Source organism: Condylostylus longicornis, unplaced genomic scaffold (genome assembly GCF_029603195.1).
Source record: "Condylostylus longicornis isolate FDR11 unplaced genomic scaffold, ASM2960319v2 ptg000077l, whole genome shotgun sequence".
In the NCBI taxonomy this organism is placed as follows: domain Eukaryota; kingdom Metazoa; phylum Arthropoda; class Insecta; order Diptera; family Dolichopodidae; genus Condylostylus; species Condylostylus longicornis.
The window spans coordinates 6,254,383-6,280,425 of NW_026578045.1; the positions used below are offsets into that span (position 1 = coordinate 6,254,383).

The following is a 26,043-nucleotide window of genomic DNA, read 5'->3' on the forward strand; positions in this document are numbered from 1 at the left end:
TTATTTTTTCTCGTTTTGTTAGTTACCCTCCTCTTTGCTACCATTTTTCTCTACTACTTGCTATCTCATATATACAGCATAACATAAAAATTTTATATTATATATACATACAAACATACATAATTCTTGTATAATATTATACAAAACATAATCGTATAAAATACTAAACATAAAAAAAAATATATGTACATTTAAATATTTTTTAACTAAACAGTAAAAGAAGAAACACAAGAACGAAAACAACAATAATCATAACGAGAACAACAAGAATAATGATAAACAAAACAAAAATAACGCAAGAGAAGAAAAAAATATAACAGAAATATTATCAACATCATCAAAATAGTGGCAGAAATTATAACAAAAAACAACAACACAACAGCAAACGACGACACAACAACTAACATTTATAAGAAAATACTTACGAAGAGAAAAACAAATAAAACAAAAAATTTAAAAAAAAAAAAAACAACCAAATAACATAAAAAAAAATAAAAATAACATCATACTATACAATTGAACATCAGACTAAATGAATAAGTAGAGAAAATTGAAAAGAATAAAAAATAAAAAGCAAACATAAAAAATACACCACTCCCTTCTCTTAACAAAAAAAAATAAAATAACATAACAAAACAGAAAAAAATTATTACAAAATAACTAGCAACAAAACAGCCAGCACAAAAAAAAAAAATGAAAAAGCATAAAAAGTAACAACAAAACAGAAAAATTAACAGAAAGATGAATGTTAGTTAAAAATATGTTGTATCGACAAGATACAACACAAGTTAAAAACCACCGAAGAGACTACTATCGCGTGAGGTCTCTCTATATTTTGTTTCTTTCTTTTTCTCTTATTATTATTATTTTTATTTTGTTGTACATAATCTGTTTTTCTTGGTTTTTATTTTACTTACTTTGTTATACACTGCTTACATATTATTATTTTTATTATTTTTTTCTTTTTCAGCTCATAACCTCTTCTTCTTCTTTTTCTTCTTATTTCATTCTTCTATTCTTCTTCTTCATATTTCTATCCTTTTTAACATCCGTTATTATTAGTGTATCTTTTGAATTTTCTTTTACTCTCTTCATTCGTATATGTACCTATTTTTTTGAAATAATATAAAAGATAATGTTATATGCGTATAACAGTTATAAAATATTACGTTAAAATATTACAGATTTTGTAAAAGAATATAAAATATGTATGTAGATGTGTATATAATATATATAAAAAAATTTTATACGAAAAAATTTGTATAACATTATCACACTTTTGTTGGCGAGAATAAATACATGCATATATTAATAAGTATAAAAGAATTGATATATACGAGTACATATGTATATGGATGTTCATGTAACATGTTATTATAATATATATGTAGTAAAATAGTACAGCCCAATTTAAAATAGTGTATATTATAATAAATGGCTACATTTGTAGTAAAATACAAATAACTAATTATTGTAAATCAGAAAATACATAATATCGTAAAATATTTGAGTACATTTGGACAATACTTAATGACTATTGAAGATTAATATATTGACGTATATTAGAGTGCATAATTATTGTTATAAAAAAATTGATTTTGAAATTAACTTAATATACTTTTATAATTAATTTAAAGAATATATACCTAATCATTTATTAATTAACAATAAAATATTACTCGTATCAATTTAAGTGACATGACAATAACATTTATGCAAACTATTACGACGCTATTGAATATAAAAGCAAAAACTAACTTAATTGCGACGGGAATTTAAGCTTTTACAAATTTTATATTTTTATCAAAATTGGAATAGTAGTAAGTTCCTCTTAAGATCCTAAATATTCGTAACCAAGTGTAGAAAATTTTAAAACTATACGCTGAAACTACCAGCTACAGAAACCTATAACAAAGCAGTTAAGTTGAGAATATTAATTGATAGGAAAACAGAGGCAGTATAACTTAGAAGAGGAAAATTGAAGTTTGACAACATTAAAATTACACTCTCATAAATTGAAGTTGTAGTTTATTGAGTGATCATTGATTATTTACACCTAGTGACTTGTGTTCTTGTATATACACAAAAAAAAAATTCAAGCAATTAATTAGTAATACTACTGTCATGTTGTATAGTAAATATTGTCAACGTGTCCGTTTCAGTTAATTATAGCTGAATAAATAATGAGTTCTTTTGATGAGTATGTCTCTGATGTCGATCTTTGATATTTCGCCTAGTTCGAAAAATTTATCAAGCTCATTTGACCATTGTGAATAGTAATCTGTTATACCATATCGCTTCTACCTTTTCTACTACTTTGGCTACATAATTAATTAAATCTATTATACTTTAAAATATTAATAATTCTTTATTGAAAATCTTTTTTATATTATACCAGTTTTATATATTAATTGTTATACTACTAATTGTATAATAATTGTTATATTATTAGTTCACATAACAATATTATATGAAATTATAATGTTTTCCAATTTTCTATAACCAAATTAATGTTATAAAAGATATATATATATATTTTATAATTGTATACATATGTATATACTTATATATTTAGTTATACTATTAGAATGCAATTCAATAAAAACTTTAATCTACTATCGTAATTATTATTATTATTAAAATTTATTATGAGAGTATAAAGAAGAGAAATGGAAAGAAAAAAATTTTAAAATTACAACTACAATCACAAAATAATTCCAACATTTTATGATTGATATTCATTATAATTGATAATATTTGATATTGATATAAATTGATATTGATGATCAGAAATGATGAATACATACAAAACACAATAATATTGTACAATATTGTTGTACTCTATGTCGTCGTCGTTTTTTTTTTCTCTCTTTTTCTTATAGTTTTTTTTAACTTGTTTTTTTTTTCATTTATTTTTTTTTTGTTCATTCATTCATTCATTTATTTTTTATTTAATTGTTTTTTTTTTTCTGTCATTTTTGTTTTATTTTGTTTAATTTCTTGTTGAACAAAATATTTTACTTCTTTTTCTATTCAACATTAAATTTCTTATCTCTGTTTAATAATCTTTCCTATTCCTTTTCTCTTTATAACCATTTAATTTTCAAATGAAAATTTATTTTCCTCTCTCTCTTTCTCTCTACATTATATGGGTTTTCTTATTCATTCTATCTAATATTGATTTAATGTAGTATATATGAAATAACATTTATATTGTTGTTTAAGTATACAGTTAAAAGAGTATAACAGTTTTTTTTTTTTGTAATAACGTTTCATTTCTTTTTGTTGTTTCTATTTGTGTAATACTGTAATACTGTATGTATTCGTTATTATATTTTGTTGGGGTTGTGTTTTCTTTTATGTTTTTTATTTTTCTTGTTCTTGTCATACTTGTGTTCTTTCCTCGTTTTTATGCCATCATTCGTTCGTTGATGGTGTTGTTACCTTATTTGTATTTATGGTTGTTCATTTTTTTTTCTTGTTTTCTTGTATAATTTTTGTTGGTGCATTTTTACTGCTCCTGCTGTTTTCGCCTTTTGGTTTTCTTTTTTTTTTTTTATTGTTCTTGTTAAATTTATATAATTGTTATACATTTATGTGTGTTTGTGTATACATTATTATTGTATTGTTTTTATTGTTATATGCATTTTGTATATGTATATGAACATAGATATTATAATATGTACAATAAATAATAAAAATGTAGAATATAACCGTATGTATTTTCATGTATAACAATAAATACGTATGTATAACTACTACATTAAATTGTGTTGTCATTCTTAATAAAAACTACATAAGAGAAAACTTGTTTTTTTTTTTTATTCTACTATTTTTTGATTTTTATTATTTTTTAAATGAAATGCATACATTTTTGTTGTGAAGGTATGTACATTTGTATTATTATAGTTATACAAAATGTATTCATGTACATTTTTATTATTTGAAAATAAAAAAAACAAGAAACAAAAAAATTTGTGTTGCTAGCATTATGTTGCTGGATTTATATTTTTGTGTTGTGTTTTTTTTTTATTTTTGGTTTTTGAAACAAAAGTAAAAATGTTTAATCTTTTGTGCCTGTCGGGTTGAATTTGTCAGCAACATTTGTTTGCATGTTAGTCTTATTTCGACTGTTAAATAGATTGTATCGTTTGTTCGCCTGGTATATAGTAGAAAAAAAAATCATTATTATTTTATTTTAATAATAAATACACATGTGTACATATAAATATAATTTTTATATATAAAAAAAAAAAATATTTTCGAAATTTTTGTTTTCATTTTTATTTTATTATTTATTATTCAATTGGAATTTGAATAATATTAATATTGAAATTATAATTGAAACCAGTTTATTAATAAAGAGAAAAAAAAATAACAATATTCATTATTACAGTTTATTTGCATTGATATTGTCATAATTACAATGTTAAAGAGAAAATGTTATTATTATTACGTTACATATCGTATAACATCTCGTGGTGTCATAAAAAAAATAATAACGTAGTATAACAAATATAATTATATTTTATAGAAAATGAAAAATACAATATTATTTACGAAATGAATTTTTAAATATTTTTTGACAATAAAATAAAAATAACAAAAATAATTAATTATTAAATTTTGTGTATAACAGAAAAAAAAATTTTTATTATTATACAAAAATAAAGTTTGTAGGAACTTTTAATAAAGATATACAGATGTTTGAATTTGATTTTAAAGATTGAGCAAGAAATTATTAAAAAATAATAAAAAAAAAAAAAAGTGTGCAAAAAATTATTATAATAGCAATTAAATTATAAAAATTTAAAATTGTATAACACTTTTAACTTATATAATTTAAAAAATAATAAACATGTGTACATTTTTCTATATTTTACATTTGAATCATTTTTTTTTTCCAAAATTTTAAAATTTAAAAATTAAATATTTAAATCAATAATATTACAAATATTGCATATAACAATATAAGGAAAAATATAAAAGAATTAAACAAAATATTTAAATATTTATGAAACGAAATATTCAAAATTATTGAAAATTTTTGGAAAAAGTGCTATTTAAATATGAATATAACAGAAATTAATTGAAAAATAATTGGCACATACCTAATTAAAATTGTATAATTATAAAATAAAATATATATAACAGAAAATAATTAATTAAAAATTAAATATAATAATAAATATATTAAGAATGCTAAAATATAATATAAAGTGAAACAATGTTTTTAATAAAAATTAATTATTTGAATTAAAATATCAAATTTATTTTTAAAAAAATACCCGAAAAGAGTGATGATAATTACAAAAAATATTGAATTTATTTGATAAATTGTTATATAAAAAAAATTATACAATAATTATGAATAAATTATTACAAATATAGTGAAAAATACTTGTAATATACTTTTCAGTTTTTTCTTGTGAAAAAAAAATTTTGAATAAAATTTAAAATGAATTTAATTTAATTATTAATTTTTATTCGTTTTTGGGTATTTTGATTGTATAACAAAAAAAAAAAAACGACTTATTTTAAGGTCTAATAATTAACTAAGAAGCATAATTCAAAAAAAAAATAAATTATTAAAATAAATTTTATAATTAATTTTTAACAAAAGGATTCAAATATTTTCATAGTGCATGGTATGTAATAAAAAATATTTCTTTTTAAATTCCTAATTAAGTGTAGATACTCACTTATGCCATGTCAATTGTTTAGGACTCTAGGTTTACGAATTACGCTAACTACTATTTCTTGATTAGGAATTTTGTTATATTTTTGACTATGTAGTTATATTTTTTGATAATTATTGGTGATATTGGTGATTTATTGGTGAATTAAATAATAATTTTCGACAAAATGGTCTTTAAGTCTATTGTTTATTAGGTACGCCTTTCATTATGATTCTAGGCTTCGAGAAGAAATTGATTTAATACTATATTGTACAAAAATATAAAGACTTTTTACTTATATAAAACTCATTCATTTTAGTATAGATGTTAATTGAATCCTTGTCATTGAAACTATGCAAATTAAAATTTTATTTCTATGATTTTAAATTTCAATTTATAAATATTATACTTATGCGAATATTTAATACAAGTGACCATTGACTGTTAAAATAAAAATGAAATTTGCATTTCAAATCACACAACCTACTTAATTTGTGATACACTAAATAGTAACTAATAAGAATTATAAGTGATTATTTTAATTGAATCAGGTTCAGGTGAAATTTGACACAAAATTTTTAAAAAGAAAATTGGTACTTATATACAAAAAGCTTAATGCCAAATTGCTTTGAAATTGTCTGGCTTTGATTAGTCTTGCTTCTTCAAATCCAATTATTAAAGGAAAATGTTAAATTTCGCTGTAATTATTCATAATTTCGCGAAATTATTTCGTAAGACAAAAAATTATTTATTTCTTAGTGATTTCAAGTGTGAACACTTCGTTTTTATAAACATAATATGTTCAGTTGCGATGAAATTACTCTGAGATCAATATTCACAATATTAGATTCAGGAAATTTCATTTTAATTTTCCTCTTTTTTTAAAATTTTCCGATTTAATATACTTAAGTAATAAGAATAATGGAAATTTTTATATATATATATATATATCTACTTAAGTATGTTTTTATTTTCTAAGAAGTTCATACAGCTACAAAATTATTCCTAATCTGGATTTGTACTTATTAATCTAGTTTTAAGAAAAACAGAACGAAGAAAACTTAAAGACAATTGTAAATTTCCGTCGGTGTTTCTTTCATACCGGAAATTTTCTTGTATGTAAAAATGAATTCATATTGAAACTTGTTTTCATAATACTTAATTGTTACTTAAAACTCTGTGATTTTTAAGTTTTAATAATTAAATTTAATAAAACTTAACTACAAAATAATAGTCGATGTTAATTCGTATAATATGCAATTTTATAATGGATTGAACATCTCAAAATGAATTTTCCAAATTTGAACGAAATCTTGAAGTAATCGTTAAAAAATAGAATTAGATTGTAAACAAAATTTGTATTACAGTTACAGAAATACCTTGTAACTGTTAACGTTATGCAATTTATTTTGTTATTTTTAGTAAAATGTAATTTGAAACACAAAATATCTCATGTAATATGCATGTACTTTCTTAAGTTTAGGCTTATAAAATTTTGAATTTCAAAAAATAATTGCGATTTGTTATAGTTAAAATCTGCGCTTATTATAAAAATTTATCTTTTGCAGATGCGCAAGTAAGTTTTCAATATATTTACAAGTACATGTTCGTTACTGCAAGTATTGATGATTAAATTTGGATTTTGAAGATCTAAATTTCAAATTTGTTCCATAATGTAAGCACAATAGTCTATAAAATTTTGTACAGTAAGATTCTTAGGTTCAATGCTGTATCGTTTTATGTAGGCTTAGAATTTTAAGAATAGTATATTTATAAAACTAAACATATGTTAAAAGGCAGTTTAAAACATGAGTTTGTTTACAATATGGAAAGAATCCCAAGGCTTTGAATTCGAAACTTTATGTAATTAGAAATTATTCTAATTTTTGCTTAAGAAAGAAATGATTTTTAAATGAAAAGCCGTCAATAAATTTTCATTTTATTAAATTACATGAATACTTAATTTCACCTCAATTTTATTCTCTTTTTTAGTTAAATAAGGCAATATTATTGTTTTTCAGATAATTTTTAAGCTCTAAGTTATGAAAATTTTGAAAAGTTTCAAAAATTTTATTAATTTTTTTACAATATCTTCTAATAAAAGAAATTTTACTTACTAAATTTATCATTTTTGAATTCATTACAAATGTATAACAGATTCGAAAATGACTTCATATTCAAAAACTATACAAGTATGTAGATATAGCGAAGACAATATTATAGAATGAGTAGAAGAAGTTCAAATTGTAAGATAATGAAAAATAAAATTAATATTTAATTAATTTTACAATTATTATATACTTATATGTAATTGTTATCATTATTTGCCTTGTAACAACTTGTAATCATTACAAAATTAATTTAAAAAATATTGTGTAAATAAATTAAATTGTACATTGAGTAATTTAATTTCTTAAGTAAATAATATTGAGCTTAAATTCTTATTATACTCGTATAGTCAGTGTTATTATACTTGCTACATGTATAATTAAACTGATAATGTATTATAAATTTTATAAGTATTTTATGATGTCATAAGTAATTAAATTTAATTACTTTTGTGATGTCATCAATTATAATTGCAATCATGCATTGGTGAAAGAAATATAATCAGTAGAAGTGAATATAAGAGAAAATTAAAATTTATTAAGTATTTAACCTCAGTTTGTAAATCATACTTGCTTCTCTTCTAAGAGCATCCGCTTCTAGAATGTGGAGAAGGTCTAATCCAGTTTGAGACGTCCACTCATCTTTATATATGGAGAGCTCTAATCTAATTTGCCACTCCCTCCTTTTCTTATGTCGTATTTGTTTTGCGAATGAGGAGATATTTTTTCTTTAATTTGAAATATTTTATGTTTTTCGATATTTAATACACTAATTTTCCTTGGACTAAATTTAATTTCAATAAATTTAAAAATTTTTCTAAATGATTCAAATTTGAATTTGTGTCCAAAAAAAAAAAAATTAATCTGGTATTGTTGAAAAAACTTGAATTGAAAATTTAAATATAATTTTTTCAAAAATGTTGGAATTTCATACAATTTCCGGAATTGACGGAAGGTATTCGGGTTTAGTAATCAAATTCTGACCATAGTACAGAAAATTTTAATTAGAAATAAAATATAAAGCTGCTCAAGTCGAAATAATTATGCTCATAGCCCAAATTTTCTTTTACAATCACAGAATTTGTAATGTTATCCTAAATATAGAATTATTATAATAAAATTCGGCACCTGAAATTCTACATTTTCATTATCTACATTTTCTAATTTAAAACCGTCTTTAATTCTAGAGTATGAATTCATATTTTGCTTTGTCCCTTTAAAATAATTGTTATCATAATATCAATGATTATAATGTCCTTGCTATAAGTATTATACATTTTACAAAATTCTATAAATTTCTTATCAATAAATTATTAATTTGAAGGTAAAAAATTTTTTTATGGTTTATTATGACATTATACTAAACAAGCAATCCGAACATTATTAGACAGAACTTATGTGTTTTATTATGACAAAACATTTTAAATTCTATTTACTATATGACAGAACTTATATGAATATTGAATTAAAATTAATTGTCAATTAACTTATACGATACCGCAAACTATTATATAAAATAGTATAAATAAATTTTTTAATGTTTCTATTTAAAAACAAATTTGATAAGCAAATAATCATATGTATGTATGTATTCATTGTGGGCCTAGGTTTAACAAAAATATTATATGAAATATTCAAATAATCACACAATCATTATCAAAAATCAAAAAATTTTTGTTATAAATTTAATTGATAAGAGAAAAATCAATATTTTATCTTATTCTTTAAAAATATTTAAACATTTTGTATAAAAAAAAAACAAATTTTTTTTGAAGTCGGAATCTCTTTTACATAACAAAAATGATTTTTGACATTCCCTATGTCAAATAATTTTTTGTATTTGTAAAATTGTCATTTTAAAAAATTATTATTGTAAATACAAATATCAAAATTATTAAATTGACAATTAAGTTTTTTTAAATATACCCAATGAAATTGAATGATTGTATTTGTTTTTTATTGTTGATTTTGTTATTAGTAAATAAAGTAAAAATGGTCTCTAGATTTGTTAAGAAAATGGTTTTGTTATGAATTTTCGGTATAACTTTCGTTTTATAACAATATCGTTTAATCTGTCATGAGATTTGAAATAAAAATCGAAAATTTTTCTAATTTTTGGATAAAAATAAATATGTACAACATAATTATACTTAAATGTATATCTACATACCTAATATTACTTAATTGAATGAGTAAAATAAATACAAGGTAAATTATACTTAGATATTTTAGATTATTATACAGTGACTTCTCGATATTTGAAAATTAATTGAAGTAGCGTGAAAATTATCGAAAATTTTTATACTTAATTACAATTTATATCGACAAGAATTTTTTTATTTAATTATATTTCCCTCCAATGAACCCATTTGCTCCAACAGAGTATAATTTTTTATACGAAAATAGTAAATACTAATTAGTATCTGGTCCATGGTTTATGGAATTTGTTGAATTATCAAACCTCAGAACTGGTATAATGAGAAATTTTTTACATATTTTCCTAAATTACATTAAATTGAATTGCAAATCTAGTTATAAAGTAATAATTTTTAAGCCAAATTTAGTATTACATATAAGTACATGTGTGTTATACTACTTATATATACAATTAAATATGATTTTGCAAGCTGAATTTCATTAATAATTTATTAAGTTATATTAGAATATTCAGTATTAATATAGAATATAAAATAGGTTGCCATACTTAATATATGTTGACAATATTAATTGGGTCATTCCAGTTTTTACAGAACAGAGTTTTTTTTATTAAAAAAAATAATGGTGGAAATAGATTTTATTTTTCAATTAGATCTAATTTCTTGTCTTATGTGTGGCTACTTTTATATTTTAATGAAAAATTATTCATATTAAAAAATTTTTTTCGCAAATAATATGCCAATTTCAATATAATTTCTTTTTAAAATATCCAAACATTATTTATATTTTAAAATTGTTAAGAAATTTTTCTGATATAATAGCTTGTAGATTTGTACAACCGGAGTAATATTGCACCATGACCGCACATAAGAATCTATATTGTGCCTCATCCAACCTGCGCATAGATCTCCTGCTTCGCTCCGGGGCATGCCCCAACGGTACTCACTCGAAATCCACCCTGCTGATGAGCTCAAACACTTTATATAACAATAGTTTATATATAAAACTTTATATAACACTTTATATAACAATTTTGAAATTACAAGACTCAAAATTATTGAGTATAGAAAATTTTTAAGATCTTTACAAATAGACGCTTACATATATGTACATATAAAGCCTCCTTTTTTTGTTGCTGAGTTCACTACTCCTATTGTGTTCAAAATAATATTTGATTTGTTATAAATCAAATTCAAAATTTTATATGAAAATTTTATATTTTTTATATATTAAATTAATATATTTGCAACAGATAATTACAAAAAATTTATTTGCTAATTCCTCATTTGAAATCATTACATTTGAACAGTGTTTTTGGGGCTCCTTAAATTTTATTTTGTCTATACACATTATACGCGTAAGTACTGTCTATTCTATAGTTATATTTGATTGAAAACCTACGTGTAGATCTTAAAAAATACACACAAGAAAAAAAAAATTAAATTGTCGAGAAATAAGAAGACATCAAAATTTTTTTTTTTTTCTTCTTTTCTATTTTTCCTATTTAATTTTATTTTTAACTACTCGTATATAGTGTGTATAGTAGATAAGGCCAAAACCCATTAAACTTTTTTTTCTTTTTTTTTTTTAATTCTTTTATTCGTTTTCATACATAGAGCTAGACCTAGAGTTATAGCTGGAATTCATATTTTATTTATTTTTATGTACAATAATTTTTTTTTTTTCAATTTATAAAAATTGTTAATAATCTTAAAGTATATTATGCATGTATAATATCAAAAAAATAAATTTTTATACAAACATACATAATTACCTAAGTATATATATGTATATATAATATCTATTCAACTATATACAGAGAAGAAGAGTATAATAAAACGTCCAATGATCATGATCATATTTATTGTTTGTTTATGTGAATGTGTGTGTGTGTGTGTTAAATACATAAGTATGTACACAATATTTTTTATTTAATTTTCCATGACATTATTGAAAATAATCTTTTTTTCTTGTGCTGTTTTTTTTTTTTTTTGAAGTATCTCTTTAAAATATTGATATGATCAAAAGGACCGCGAATCATGTTCAATATGACAGTAAACATACACAATCTGTAAAAAAATAAATATATATACATACATGATATATAAATATATTGTATGTATGTATATAAAATATATTTTTACAATTTTTAAATTTATTTATTAAAAAAATTTTTTTTTCTTCTTTTGAATTCTTAAAATACTAAATAATTTTTTACTTTTTTTTTTCAATAATACACACAATCTATAATCTATAAAAAAAAATTAATGTGTAAATATTATTTATTATCTGTAAAATATAATACACAAGTATGTCTAGATAATTATTGAAATATGTATATAAATATGTAAATACATATGTGTTATACATGCATGTATGCGTGTATAGTATGGTTATTAAAATAATTTTACGCTATAAAATAATATGATAATTAAAATAATTATAGCAAAAAACAATTGATTGTAAAAGAATAAAGAATATTAAATATTTAAAATTAGAAATCGAATTAAATTGCTATATATACTTAAGTAATGATAATAAAATTATGACAAATCATTTACATTTTACAAACAACAAAATACATTCGTACATGATAAATCAATACAATATTATTCAATATAAAATAATTCTTGTACTGTTTATGTCTAATAATTAAATACGTCTTTCTACTATTAATAAGTAGAATGAATAATAAGCAAAAATATATGTATACTTATATGTTGTATAGAGAAAATCTCTTAATTATTTTAAGAGATTACAAGTATGTCAGTATTACTGCTATTGTCAGTAGTGGGGACACTTACCTTATGAAAGTAATTAAATAAATAATTTTAGTACTAAGTACTGTAATAAACATATGAATTTTAATTTCGTAGTTCTATTATACATAATTTTTTTCTTAAATTAATATTTTATACCTACCTAAATTTAAAGTATACTTAATTTAAGTACTTTGATTCTAAAATTTCATTAAAATTTTGTACTAGAAAAAACTGATATTTGAAATAACTGAACTAAGAAAATAAGAATGATAAGAAAATTTAACAATTAACTGTAATTTTAGAACAAAAATTTTAGTATTTCTTCTTGTAAGTACTAAAAATCAATTTAAAATTTAAATGCAGTTCCAAAATTGGGGGAAGGGGCATGAAATCAGCCTACATTACTTACTAGCCTAAACTCAAACAATATATAATTTGCAATACTTAAATATATTCAGTAGATTTTTCACAATACAGAAACGTATAACGTTCTAAAAATATACACAAGTATACTTTCGATTAGGTACCTTTATAAATTTGACTTCTTAGAATTGGATCATATAAGTGTCACTATTTGGTTTCATTTTACATTCTGTCTTGTATAACATTATGTAAATGATCTTTATAATTTGAAAATAAACTAGCTACACAATATTGAAAAGTTTCAGTCTCATTAGTGTTTTAGAAATATAATTTTTTGCATAAGTCCCTAGAATTTATGAGTAGTAATTGTGTTAATTGAATTTTTCTATTTTCACTGTCATTAAATTTGTCTTAACTGATGGTCGACCAAGTACTAGATGAATGGACAATATAGAAAATGACACCAGAGTTCTAAATGTCACGATCAGCGGCACAAAATAGAGACCAATGGAGAGAAAATGTAAAGAAGACCAAAGTTAACCCCGAGCTGTAGAGCAACATGATATTGCTGCTTTCTCAAAACAACAAAAATTATAAATTATAATGTACGTAAAAATTGACGTATGATCCAAATCAAACGAAACCATTCTTAAGTCTATTCTTATAAAAAAATTTTTATTATAAAATGTAGCCAAGTACTTCTTGAGTGAAATCAGCAATCGATTGTTATTCATTGCTCAAAATATAGATTTATTTTTAACAAAAAGACAAGCGTTTTCTTATCTTAATATTTTTTTTTTTTTTTTTATCAACTTTAAACTTTATTGGTAAAATGTTAAAAATTTCTATTTAATTTCTATTTTTAATTTTTTTTTTCTGTTATAATTTTAAAGATAAGATAATCTTTCAAAAATTCAAAAAAAAAAAGCCGCCCTCTTGGAAAAAAAAAAGTTTCTTTTTATATTTTAATTTCAAATTTTTCCGTATAATAGTCATAATATTAAATATATGTATTGAAGTTTGTACATTTCTTTAATATATAACATTATAAGTAGTGGGTCAGTTTGATTAAATAATAATGTTATACTAATTGTATATAATGGTGAAATTGTGAACGAAAAATTTATAGAGTTGCGTAAGTGAGGGCTGGAATTAAATGTGTTACTCTTTAAGTACATATAAGAAATAAGATATTGATGTTGAAAAGTTTTCGACAATAAAATTTTTGAAAAAAATGCTACATTTTAAAATTTCAATCCAGTCAAATTCAATATTCAATTTATTAGTTATAAAACGGTTAATTTTAATATGTTCTATACCTAATATTTAGAGGTTCTTCTATATTATTTAAAACTTCAAATCCAAGTTTTGTTCTGATTAGTTTGTTCAAAAGTTTTATATAATTTGTTCAAAATTAAGTACTAAAAATCGAATTTTAATTTCCGTCCAACATGCTTATTCTTATCGTACATGCATGCTAATATAATACAACACCCTTCAGCTCTCTAAAATAATAATATGAAGGTTTTTGTTTAATTTAGTTTTATTTAATTGTCAAGTTTAAAAAAAAAATCATTATTGTATAAGACGACTGAAAATATATTTTCAAACAGACAAATTGTTCGATCATACAAGGTTTGAGAACAAAATAAAATATTGGAAATGTTAATTCAGATTATAGGATGTTCAAAAATATACACAATCATTGATTAATTCTTTTAAAACTTTCTCACCAGTGATAGATTGGAGCTCAACGTGTTATAATATGTGTTAGAGTACTAATTAAATTCAAAAAATATTCACAAAAAATTAAAATTACTAAAATATTATTTGTTGGATCAAACAAAATAAGTTTGATACTTAACAAAAAATATTGTTATTTCTAATTTATTCTCTAAAATCTGTAATACCAAATATGTTACAAGTCCAACCCTTATTTTTTAATTCCCTCCCAATTTTTTTTTTTTAAATTTTTGTTTTATTCAACTATTACAATTTTCTCTCACACTCAATTATGAGTACTTACTGTTATTGAATCATTAATAATTTGTGTGTTAGTAGAAGTACTCATATTTTTTTTAAAATACTTAAAGTAGGTATCTATAGCTGTTAACTTTTTTTTAATTCAATTCATAAAGTAAAAGTACTTTATAATTGTATAGCTCATTATTTTTCAAATATAATTTTATTAATTAATTTAATTTGGTATTACGTCTAAGTTTCTAATTTAAAAAATCTATAATTTTCGAATTATTGTCTCATAATAAATTCGATCTCTTTATTCATAAAATTCATGTACATTTCAAATCTTTCCTTTTCACATTTAGATAGAGGCAGGAAAACTAAAAAAAAAAAAAAAAATTTAACAAAAACAAGAACAACAACAATATTTTTTTGTCGTCCAGGTGAAATTAGGTATATTATTACCTTCCCGCTCGAAGGCATAAAAAAAATTTACATTTACCCGTAACATATACAAGTATACATTATGCATATGTATACACGTACATGTGTGTATTTTAAATTTTAAAATTTTTAAATTGTATACATATACCTAGTTGACATACTCGTTTAGTTTATTTGTTTTTTTATCATTTAATAGAACATCAAATAATTTAAGCCGCATTCATTTCTTTACAAACTATTTTACATATAATATGTAGTTTGTATACTCGGTAACTGAGTACTTTAAAATCTCGTTTCATGGCTTATTTAATGCTTTATACTTATGTTAGTTGTATGTTTAAACTATCATTAAGTATGTTAGTTTTTTTTTTCTCATTTATTATTATTTTTTTTTTTGTATTATTCTTATATTACTTTAATGTTGTAAGAATATTGTTGTATTAATATTATACATTATACTTAGTATATTATGTTTGAGCTTAGTTATGTACGTATTTAAATTTTTAATGTTTTTCATTCAGATTATGATATTGGTTGCACTGTACTATTGTATAGGTTATGTAAGTAAGTATACGAATGATTTTATGAGTATATCATTACATGTTATAATGGAAGAAGTATTTTAATATTATTTTGAATATTAATTTATTAGAAAATTTTTAAATACTTAATTAATTTAAGTGATTTCTATGACGCTATGAAACTAGGGCATCATATCATGCACTAGCCATAAGTTCCTCCTAGGAGTGAAGAAGGAAAAAAAAAATTAATTTAATTAATTTTGTAAAATTCTAAATCATAAGAAAAATATTATGATATTTAATTAAGTTTATTCTCAAGTTTTGTAAAAATTAGCCAAAAATCTGGACCTCTAAAAAAACTGCAACAAATGGTGGCTTGAATACCTTAAAAAATTATCTTGAGTATACTTTTTTGTTTTGCTTTATTAAAACTAAAAGAAAATTTTTAAGTCAGTCCGGCAGATTTTTTTTTTCGAAATAATTAATTTATAGTTTGCTGTAATTTGTCAAGATTGACGGGATTTTTTTATACGATGCCTTATGCATCTTATATTAAGCGGCTACTTAATATAAGATGCATAAGGCATCGAAAACTTAAAAATGGTGGTAAGACACTCTTGGTAAAAAGTAGTTTTTTTAATTCCGGAGAGAAAGGGAATAAGGGTTCGTTTTTAGTATTTTAAAATCATTTTCTGTAAAATAAATAAGTAATTGAAAATTTTCATATACTTAAAATAATTTTCTTGGAAATAAGTAATTCTGTACAAAATTGGTATAATCGTCATGCCAAAAATGTGTTAGCCAAGAATAATTAACTATCGATTATTGTTATTATAAACTAAACTGTTATATAGTTTTAATCCTATATGAGCATTTTCGATTCCACTTCGCAATTGAATTTAAAAAAAAAACTTAATTTTTTTTTATATAATTATCATTCAAGACTCATAGAAAATTCATTTTAGCATTTTTACATTTAAACTATTTTGTATTAACCCGTTAATTACCCTGGTTCTCAAAGTGAGACCAAAAAACTATTAAAATCTCTATAAAGTACCTATATTTAATTAAGTTTAACAAATAATATTATTAATTATTTAAAAAACCATTATTATTTGAATAAAATTAAAAATGTTAGAATATTTCTAATAAAAAATTTAGTATTCAGTTTAGGGTTAAAGAGGAGTTAAATTTTTTTAAGTAATAATTCCTATTATTCATTTTTTTTCTGCCAAATATTTATTTATATATGTATGTATATAATTTACTTATGATATGGTTGAATTATTTTGTAAAGAGCCGTCAAATATGTAGTCTATATTCAAAGGTAAATCATGTATATTTTAATTTACTTGTGTAAATTCAAACAATTTACGTTATATACACTTTATACTATTGCAAGTATTACGTACATAATGTAATAACTGTGTATATTGACATATACACTATTTACTCATATATAAGAGTACATTTGTGTGTAAGTAGATATGTAATGTGTGTATCTACAATAAAAGTTTACATAAATTTTTATATGTATTTTAAAAATGTTATGGGAAAATAACATTGTTATTTGTTATAAAATTAAACACATATTTTATATTTATATACATACATAATTTAATTTTCTTTGGAAACCATTGTATATTTACAGTTTATTAAAATTTTATTTATTTAAAAAATGAAAAAAATAAAAAGCAATTGACATGGAAAAATCATTTAAGAAAATATTTATTCTTCATTTTTATTTCTCTCTGTGTAAGTACTCCCCATTTATCGAGTGAATATTTAAGAGAACAAACATATGTATTAAGAAAGATCACAATTTTCTATTAGTAATTCCTTGGATCAGTGTAATTTTAAATGTTTAATTTAGTTATGAGATGTTTTAATAGAAAAATGGCTCAACATGTCTGTGTAATCATTGATTATTGATTGAAAAATAAGTATAGAAATTCACATTAGATTTATATATGTATACGACGGCGGCGGTTAGTTCATAAATGAAAGCAACTTTTATATTCTGTTTTTATGTTAAAATATGGGCACTTTATTAATATTATTTATTAAGTCAATAATAACAGTAACAGTAATGTATAATTCATTTCAATTTAAGAAGATTAGAATATAATTATATATCGTAATTTATTTATCGTATATCGTAAATTATGATTGCGATAAAGGCAGACATACCTACAATTCGATTCGCTTAAATACAATTCGCTATACTGATTAATCGACAATCGGTTACTTTTCAATTCCAATTATGCAACTTAGTTAGAATTTCAATTCGATTCTTTGAAAAATTTTAAATGTACCACAATGCATTTAGAGCACATACCCATATAAAAGATTTTGGAGTACCATGGTTTTTTCAAATGAAATTTCTGTTGTTTTCATTTTGATGCCATATTATTTCTTAGTATATGCTAAAATTATAGCTTAAATATCAAAAATGAAAATTTTCAGGTTAGTGGAAAATTGCTTGGTACACTCTTGGTACAAATTCCAAAATTTCTTATTTATGATATCTTGTTATTAGTGCCGTTGTAGTTGCTTCGAAGTGATATTTCTGATTAAAGCGAAATATTTATTTTAAGTTTACTTAGCGTTATGGCTTTCATTTACACGAAACACTTTTACATTGCGCATAGAAAAAATTAATGGTTTATGTTAATTCATGTTAAGTGCATTATTGCTTACGTATTTCAATATTATATATAGAAGCTTTTACTAATGTAATTAACTCTAATGTATATGATAATATGTAATATTATTAAAAAATATTAACTCATATATTAAATATAAGAGTCGGTTGCAATTAATAAAAATATAATTAACTTTTCAATAAGCTCCATTAGAATCAAAGACTGAATTACCTATGCCATTTAGTATTCAATTAAATTCGACTTAAACGATTATAATTGTAGATGTTTTAATATATTAATTATGTAGAATATTCATTCTGTTACCAATACATGAGTTTATTCATAAAATATATTAAATCCCATAGTCAATGGGTAAATTTACATAAGTATTATTAGGTATTTACTCTCTTACTCACTCGTTTATATATACTCAATTTATATATACTTAATGTTGAATACTATTTGAATATTGAATTTTAAAATTTTAATGTGCACTATTCTATTTAATACTAAAATAATATTTACTTAAAAGCATTTAACTATTTTCCTTTTTTTTTTTGATTTTTGTAACTTTTTAAAATCTTAATATTGCATTTAACTATACATGAAATGATATAGGAAAATATTAAATATAATTAAATGTCAAATTAAATTTCATTGAATATTTTTGAATTTTTAAGATAATTTTAAATGGTATTAAGTATAGTAAATATAAGCTTAAGATATACGAAATTATAAATATATTACCGTAGATTTTTTACTATACAATACAAAAATTTCGATATATTATGTGTATATATAAATATTGTAATAGTTAGTGCTATTTGAGTTTGTTGAAAGAAATGTTTAAATAGGGAAATGGAAAAGTACCCATACCTTAAGTGGTATAATATAAGTAATTCGAAAGTAAACAGTGATAGGAAAAGTATGAACAAAAAGTACATCTTGTTATATTTTTCTTTTTCAAAATATCAATAAAGATTTCATACGATATTTACTATATTATGAACTGAATGGTATTAGAATAAATTAATGGAGAATCAGTCCTTTCAATATGTCGGTTATTAAAAATAAAAGAGAGGAAAAAATTCTCTAATTAATTAATCTGGTGTGATGAAATAATACTAGTTTTTGTGCTAATTATATGATCCTTAAGAATCTCGTAAAAACCCCAGGAGAATTTGTTTCAAAGAAGAAAACCAAACTGACTGGCTGAGGTAGTGAGATATGAACCAATGGACTTGACATATTATGCATATATTTAAGTTCAAGCTTATACGCTATTATGAAAATATTGCTTTAATTTATAAATGCGTAATGGCGATTTGTCAACAACTTCTCTTCATCTATCAAATTGTGATCTTCATGTGTCAAATTACAGACTTCATATTTCAAAAACATTGCCTTCATCTGTTAAGTTACTGTCGAATCATGTAACTTCATTTAACTATTTTATTATTTATTATTTTTCGCAATTTGTAAAAATCTCAACAATATTGTTGAAACATTGATTGCAACTCATTTCTCCTGTTACATTTTAGTATATTAGAGAAGAATATTTGACACCGTAAAAAAGGTATTTTATGTATATATTAAATTGAGTGTTTATAAATTATTCGGACTGTACTCTTTATTCGCTGAAAATTATAAAATAAATATTCTCGTCTTATCTATAATTTTTTTTTTAGATTATAATGTTTAGATTTGCTTGTATACTATATTATATATTAACATATTTTCGCTATATCATAATTTACGCAAATATTCAAACAAATATTCATTTAAAATTGAGTAATTGAATGTATTTAGGAAAATATTGGCAAATGAAGGAATCGGAAGAATGATTCAAATATTTTAAGATTTCGCATAATTATTTTCGACAGTTTTTTTAAAAATTCGATATTCTAGACTAAAGTACGGGCCTCCCAAAGCTCATTTTATTCACACAAGATGAGCAATCAAATGTTAGACAATAAAAATTCTGGTTATAAGAAAAATAAGCCCATATGTATAATTTCTCTTGGTTTATAAGTCAAATGTTATTCTAAATATTTCAAAATTGGAAATTTTCCTTAAATGTATAGTTGATTTTAATTCATTAACAGAAATTTCTTTCTTCTTGTAAATTTTTTTAAGAAATTTTTATTTTACAAGAAAAATATCAAGTACAAATCTTAATAATGTTGTTAAACATATTCTTTTAGTTTTATAACTTTTAAGACAACACAATTTTAACTACAAGAAATTCAACTACCTATATTATAATCTACATACCCAACACAAACTCATTTTAACAACTATAAAATGTTAATAAAAATATTGTTATAAAAACACAACTCTAAAAGAACACAATAAAGTTTGTATAGTTCATTTAATTACAAGTTTACATAAGTCATTTATTTGTATAATTAACAGTTATTAAGAAAAAAATATGTCTACATTTTAAGTATAGTAATAATAATTTTCCTCCTTATGAAATAAAACATTATAGATCATAAGTTTAAACTCGTGCTATTAACGTTGCCACGTGATAAGATCACCAAATTTCTCTAGAGTAACATATTTAAAATAATAACATTTTTATGGGGAAAATTTTGAGGTTAGTTCATTAGAACAACTAAAATAATTATGATATTAAAATAAGGAAATCTACTCATTTTCTCTAATATACCATGAAATACAAAAGGTGATATAAAAGAGCCTTTGTAGAAATTAAAAAAAAAAAACGTGTTAACAGCTCTACTGAGCTACTGTTTGAGTAGTTGAAAATTTAATGACATTTAGAGTTTTTATTCTCACCGCTTTATTCTTTGTTTTTAGTTTTATACAAATTATAAAACAAAGTTATACAGAATATTAAAAATTTTAATTAAATTTTATTTTAAATTTTCTCTTTTTTTTTCTATTTAATATTATATAGAACACTATTTCATCAAATCCTCCATCTTCTCCATCACCTGTTGTATTAACATCATTATCACAACAACAACCGCCATCAACATTATCATCATCATTGAGTAGTAGTAGTAATAATAGTACAACTCAATCATCAACAATAATGGCTGTTACATCAACTGTACCACCGGGTGCACGTAGTACATCACCATGTTCAGCTGCAACCGCTGGTGGACCATATGGTCAACCAACACCATCAACACCAACATCAACAGGTAGATGCTGTGATACAGGTAGAACAATATTTACTGATCCAGTTACTGGACAAACATTATGCTCTTGTCAATATGATTTATTAAATTATCCAAGACTGGCAGCAGCTGGTGCTGGTATACCAGTTGGTCCAGGTGGTGTACCATTAGGTGTATATCCAGAAGGTGTTGCTGCATATTTATCAAGTATGGGAGCTGATCAACCGCCATTTTATCCAAATCCGGTAAGTTTTAATTTTTATGTTTTTCTTTTTTATAATTGATATATTATATACATATGTATGTGGGGCGGATTAGGGGGAATTAAATAAATAATATCAATGCCGAGATTATCAGTGATTTTGTGAATTTTAATTTGTTAATTTCTATAATTCTATTTGTCTTATTGTTGAATATTATTGAATTGATTAAAATATTCAAGTTTCAAAGAACTTTTTGCCGACTGTTTCGATAATTCTTATTCTTTTTGATATTTGAATCTCTTCAGAATTTTACCGCTGATAACGTCAACACTTCGATTCGTAATTTAATTGCTTATTTTTTCTTTCTTTTTGTTTTCTTAAATAATGTATGATGCAATGCAAAATTGTAAACTCATGTAGCGACTAAAGTGATTGACCACCCAATGATTTTTGATTCTTAATTTATTTTTTCAATTTTTAATTATTAAAATACATTCAATAACAATGTGCAAAGATTATTAATTAAGTATTTCCAAAAGAATTGTATATTGTGGCAACAAAAAAAGTAAACAATAATATAAGATCTTTAATTTTTGTATCGATGTTAAAATATTAACGCGTCTGCATTGTGTTACAAGAGCGTTCTTTTAGAACAATATTTATAAGCAATGAATAATTTTATGATTGGAATTGTGAATATTTTAATTGTATTGTTAATTTTGAATAAAATTTATCGGAGATTTAAATGAAATTATTTTTAAAATTAAACTTTAAAGAATTTGGAATCGTAGATGAGGATCTTGTATTTATATTTAAATATTTGAGGCTTTATTTTTTATTTCGTTTTTTACTCATTTAATTTGTCCTCATTGAAGAAAAATTTTGCTCAAACTGTATTATAATCTGTTATACATCAGAGTTCTAACAAAAATTTGATTCGAGAAAATATTATTATAAAATTTGTTATAAATATTCTCTATATTAATGAGTTTTATTAGTATGGTATGATTAATTTTTAGTACAACAGTACTAAATTTTTAGTATATTTGTACTAATTTTTAGTACATCTATAATAAATATTCTAAGCTATTACTATATGTACTAATTATGAAAAATAGCAAGATGTTTTCATATATCACCAGATTCTTATCAATTTTTATCAGATTCAATTCAATTTTTATCATATTAAGTACACATAAGTCTTTATTTTTAGTACAATTATTATTAAGTATGTACTCACTCAATTAATTATGTTATTAGTATTTTATAACATTTTTATACATTAAGAATAACAACCAAATTAACAAAGATATTATAAACAATATGCAATTGAAATATTTTAAATGCCAGCAATAATTGTAATTGTATGACTCTATTTTAAATTGTTATCCTTATTTCTATCCTTTATAAGAAAATGAAATTGAATTCTTAATTTAGAAAAAAAAATGTTTTTCTGTAACTGCTTTCCTTATAATTAAAGGGAAAACATGATTTTTGTATAAAGTGTATACCAGGTTTTTACCACCCGCTATGAAACATCTTCGTACACAATTTTTTATTATGGTTATTTTGATTTTTTTGGCCAAAACGTGTGTCACTTCAATAAAACCTTAAATAAAATCAAAAAAAATATTTTAAAAAAGATCACATATTTTTCATTTTTTTTACTTATTTTATGTGAAAACAATAGCTTATAACTGTCTGTCCTCTTTTTGCAAAAATATATTTCAATTTCCTTAAAAATTTTTAAGAATTATAAAAAATAAATTAGAAAATCAATGCAAAACCAATACAAATTGTAACCAAAACAGCAAAAAAAAGCACACAAAAATCCTGGTATGAAGAAAAAAGTCATTGAAATTTATTTGTTTTTTTTTTTTGTTTGTTTTTATCATTTTGTTAAGAACTACAACAACATGGGATATCCATGTTAGCCACCCGCTGTTATTAACAAGATTTCTGTCTTAAGAATTAACAAAAAAAACTGGTGTTTTTGGTGTTTGGCATTTCCTTTGATTTTCTTGTGATTAGAAACCTGCATAATACCAAAAAAATACAGACAATGGGTTAATGATTCTTTTTTCATTGTTGCTATTTAAATGCTCCTTTCTTTCTTTCTTTTTGTGTATTTTGCTTGCATTTATTGTGCACGAAAATGTCATATTTCACAGCAATATTGTCAAAAAAAAAAATGAAGAAAACAAAAAATTCATATGTGTATATTTACGATGAATACGATAAAAGAACAAAAATTTAAAATTGCATGTATGTGTTCGAAAATTTTGTGACAGGAATGCTTTAACTTATTTTGCAGTACAATTGTTTAGTACTTTATACTTTGCGCAGTTTTCTTGTGTTTTAAGCAGCAAAATTCATGAATTTGTATGAAAGTAATTGGCGTTAGTAAAAATTTCTGCAAATTTCAGTTGAAATTTCACTCGCAGACTGTAAATCGACAATCCGTGTTAAAGATATTACTACAGTGATTTTGTCATACTATTAATTTAATACAAATTAAAAAAAAAACCCCACATGGAAGTTCATGTATCAATGAAAAATCAGTTGGGACGAAAATTTTGTATGAAAATTCAAAAACCTATGAATTTTAATAAGTCACTGTTTTGAATTTAGTGTTACAATAATTTTAAGTTAATTAGAGCCTCTTTATGAAATAAATTTACTTCTTGCTACGATTACGTTCATATCAGGGCCACTTTTAAGGACTAGAAAAGCAAAGATAGATTAGGGCTTCGTTTTCTTGAATTGAAGTACAATTTTCAGTATAGGTTTTCTGTTATTATGAATAATTGTAAATTTTCGAATTATAAATTACAAAACTTAACCACAAATTAACTTCGTTCAAGTACAATTTTTTTAGTACAATTTCCGTACACTGAAAAAACACATTTTTACGAGTACTATGACTACTCCACAATTTTACTTGTTTTTATACAAGACAAGACAATCATTTTTTATTATTACTATTATTACTTTACTAGCTAATGGTGAATGCATTCTCATAACTGATATTTTCTTACTTCTTTTTACAATTTTTCTTTTTCCAAATGATTTTTTTTTTTGTTTTTTTGTAAAGGAAAAGTGCAAAACAAAACTATTCACTTTCAATTCAAATGTTCAACAATTCAATGTTAAAATTTAATGTTTTGTTAGCGTACCCAATGTATGAATAGTTAAGAAAGACAAATTATACCACAATTGAACAACAAAGTAAAATTGAATGTTGTATATTATATGCTTGGGTATACCTAAATAATAGTACTGTTGGTTTCATCTAGGGTGGTCAACTTAAAATAGACCTCAAAAAAAAAATTTTTTTTTATTCAACATTTTTATATAGAAAAAGTCAAAAATACAATATAACTAATTTAAGAAAAAAAAGTCAGAAATGAAGTAAAAAATGTTTTCTTTGAAAAAAATTAAAATTGTTGTACATAAAGATGTTAAGTGCGGTAATATGCAGCAAATATTGCAAAATAAAAAACAGAATGACTTATTTAGACAGTAAATTTTTTTATAATATAAGTACAATCTAATGTGTGGCATAAAATCGACAATTATATTTAAATTAGGGTTTTTGTTATTTTAACTTAAATAAATTGCATTTGATTTAATAGATGCGGAAATATTTTTTAATAATTAATTAGAATTAATTATAGAAGTGTATTACGTTTATGTAAAACGTAAAATATATTCTAAGAAAAATAACTTTGTTATTCTAAGAAAAATCCTCCTATAAAATTTCCTTTAAGCGAATATTACAGGACACAACCTCTCAGAAAAGTATACAAATTAAACATAGCACGCATGCGTATTTGTGAATACGAACACGCATGCGTATTTATGTACATACGCGCTTGCGTACTCATAAATACATAGGATAGGCATAATATAACAAAATTTTTGCGTGTCCAATATACTGTAATTTTTTAGGCACATACGTTATTTACATACATACTTATACGCACAATTTCTGTGATATTTATGTTATTAGAGGTGAAAGCACGCGTTAACATTAAATTGTAAGCAATTTATT

General features: G+C 22.5%; 1 protein-coding gene across 1 annotated transcript in view; it reads left to right on the plus strand.

Annotated features, from left to right (window-relative positions):
• The first annotated feature begins 5,521 nt into the window (after nucleotides 1-5,521).
• LOC129612770 (homeobox protein araucan) overlaps nucleotides 5,522-26,043 on the plus strand; it is a 98,484-nt gene continuing 77,962 nt past the window's right edge. The window contains exons 1-2 of the mRNA XM_055526531.1: nucleotides 5,522-5,648; nucleotides 21,561-22,031. Of these exons, the coding sequence (XP_055382506.1) occupies nucleotides 5,646-5,648; nucleotides 21,561-22,031 (474 nt within the window). The 5' untranslated portion in view covers nucleotides 5,522-5,645. The remainder of the gene's footprint in view (nucleotides 5,649-21,560; nucleotides 22,032-26,043) is intronic.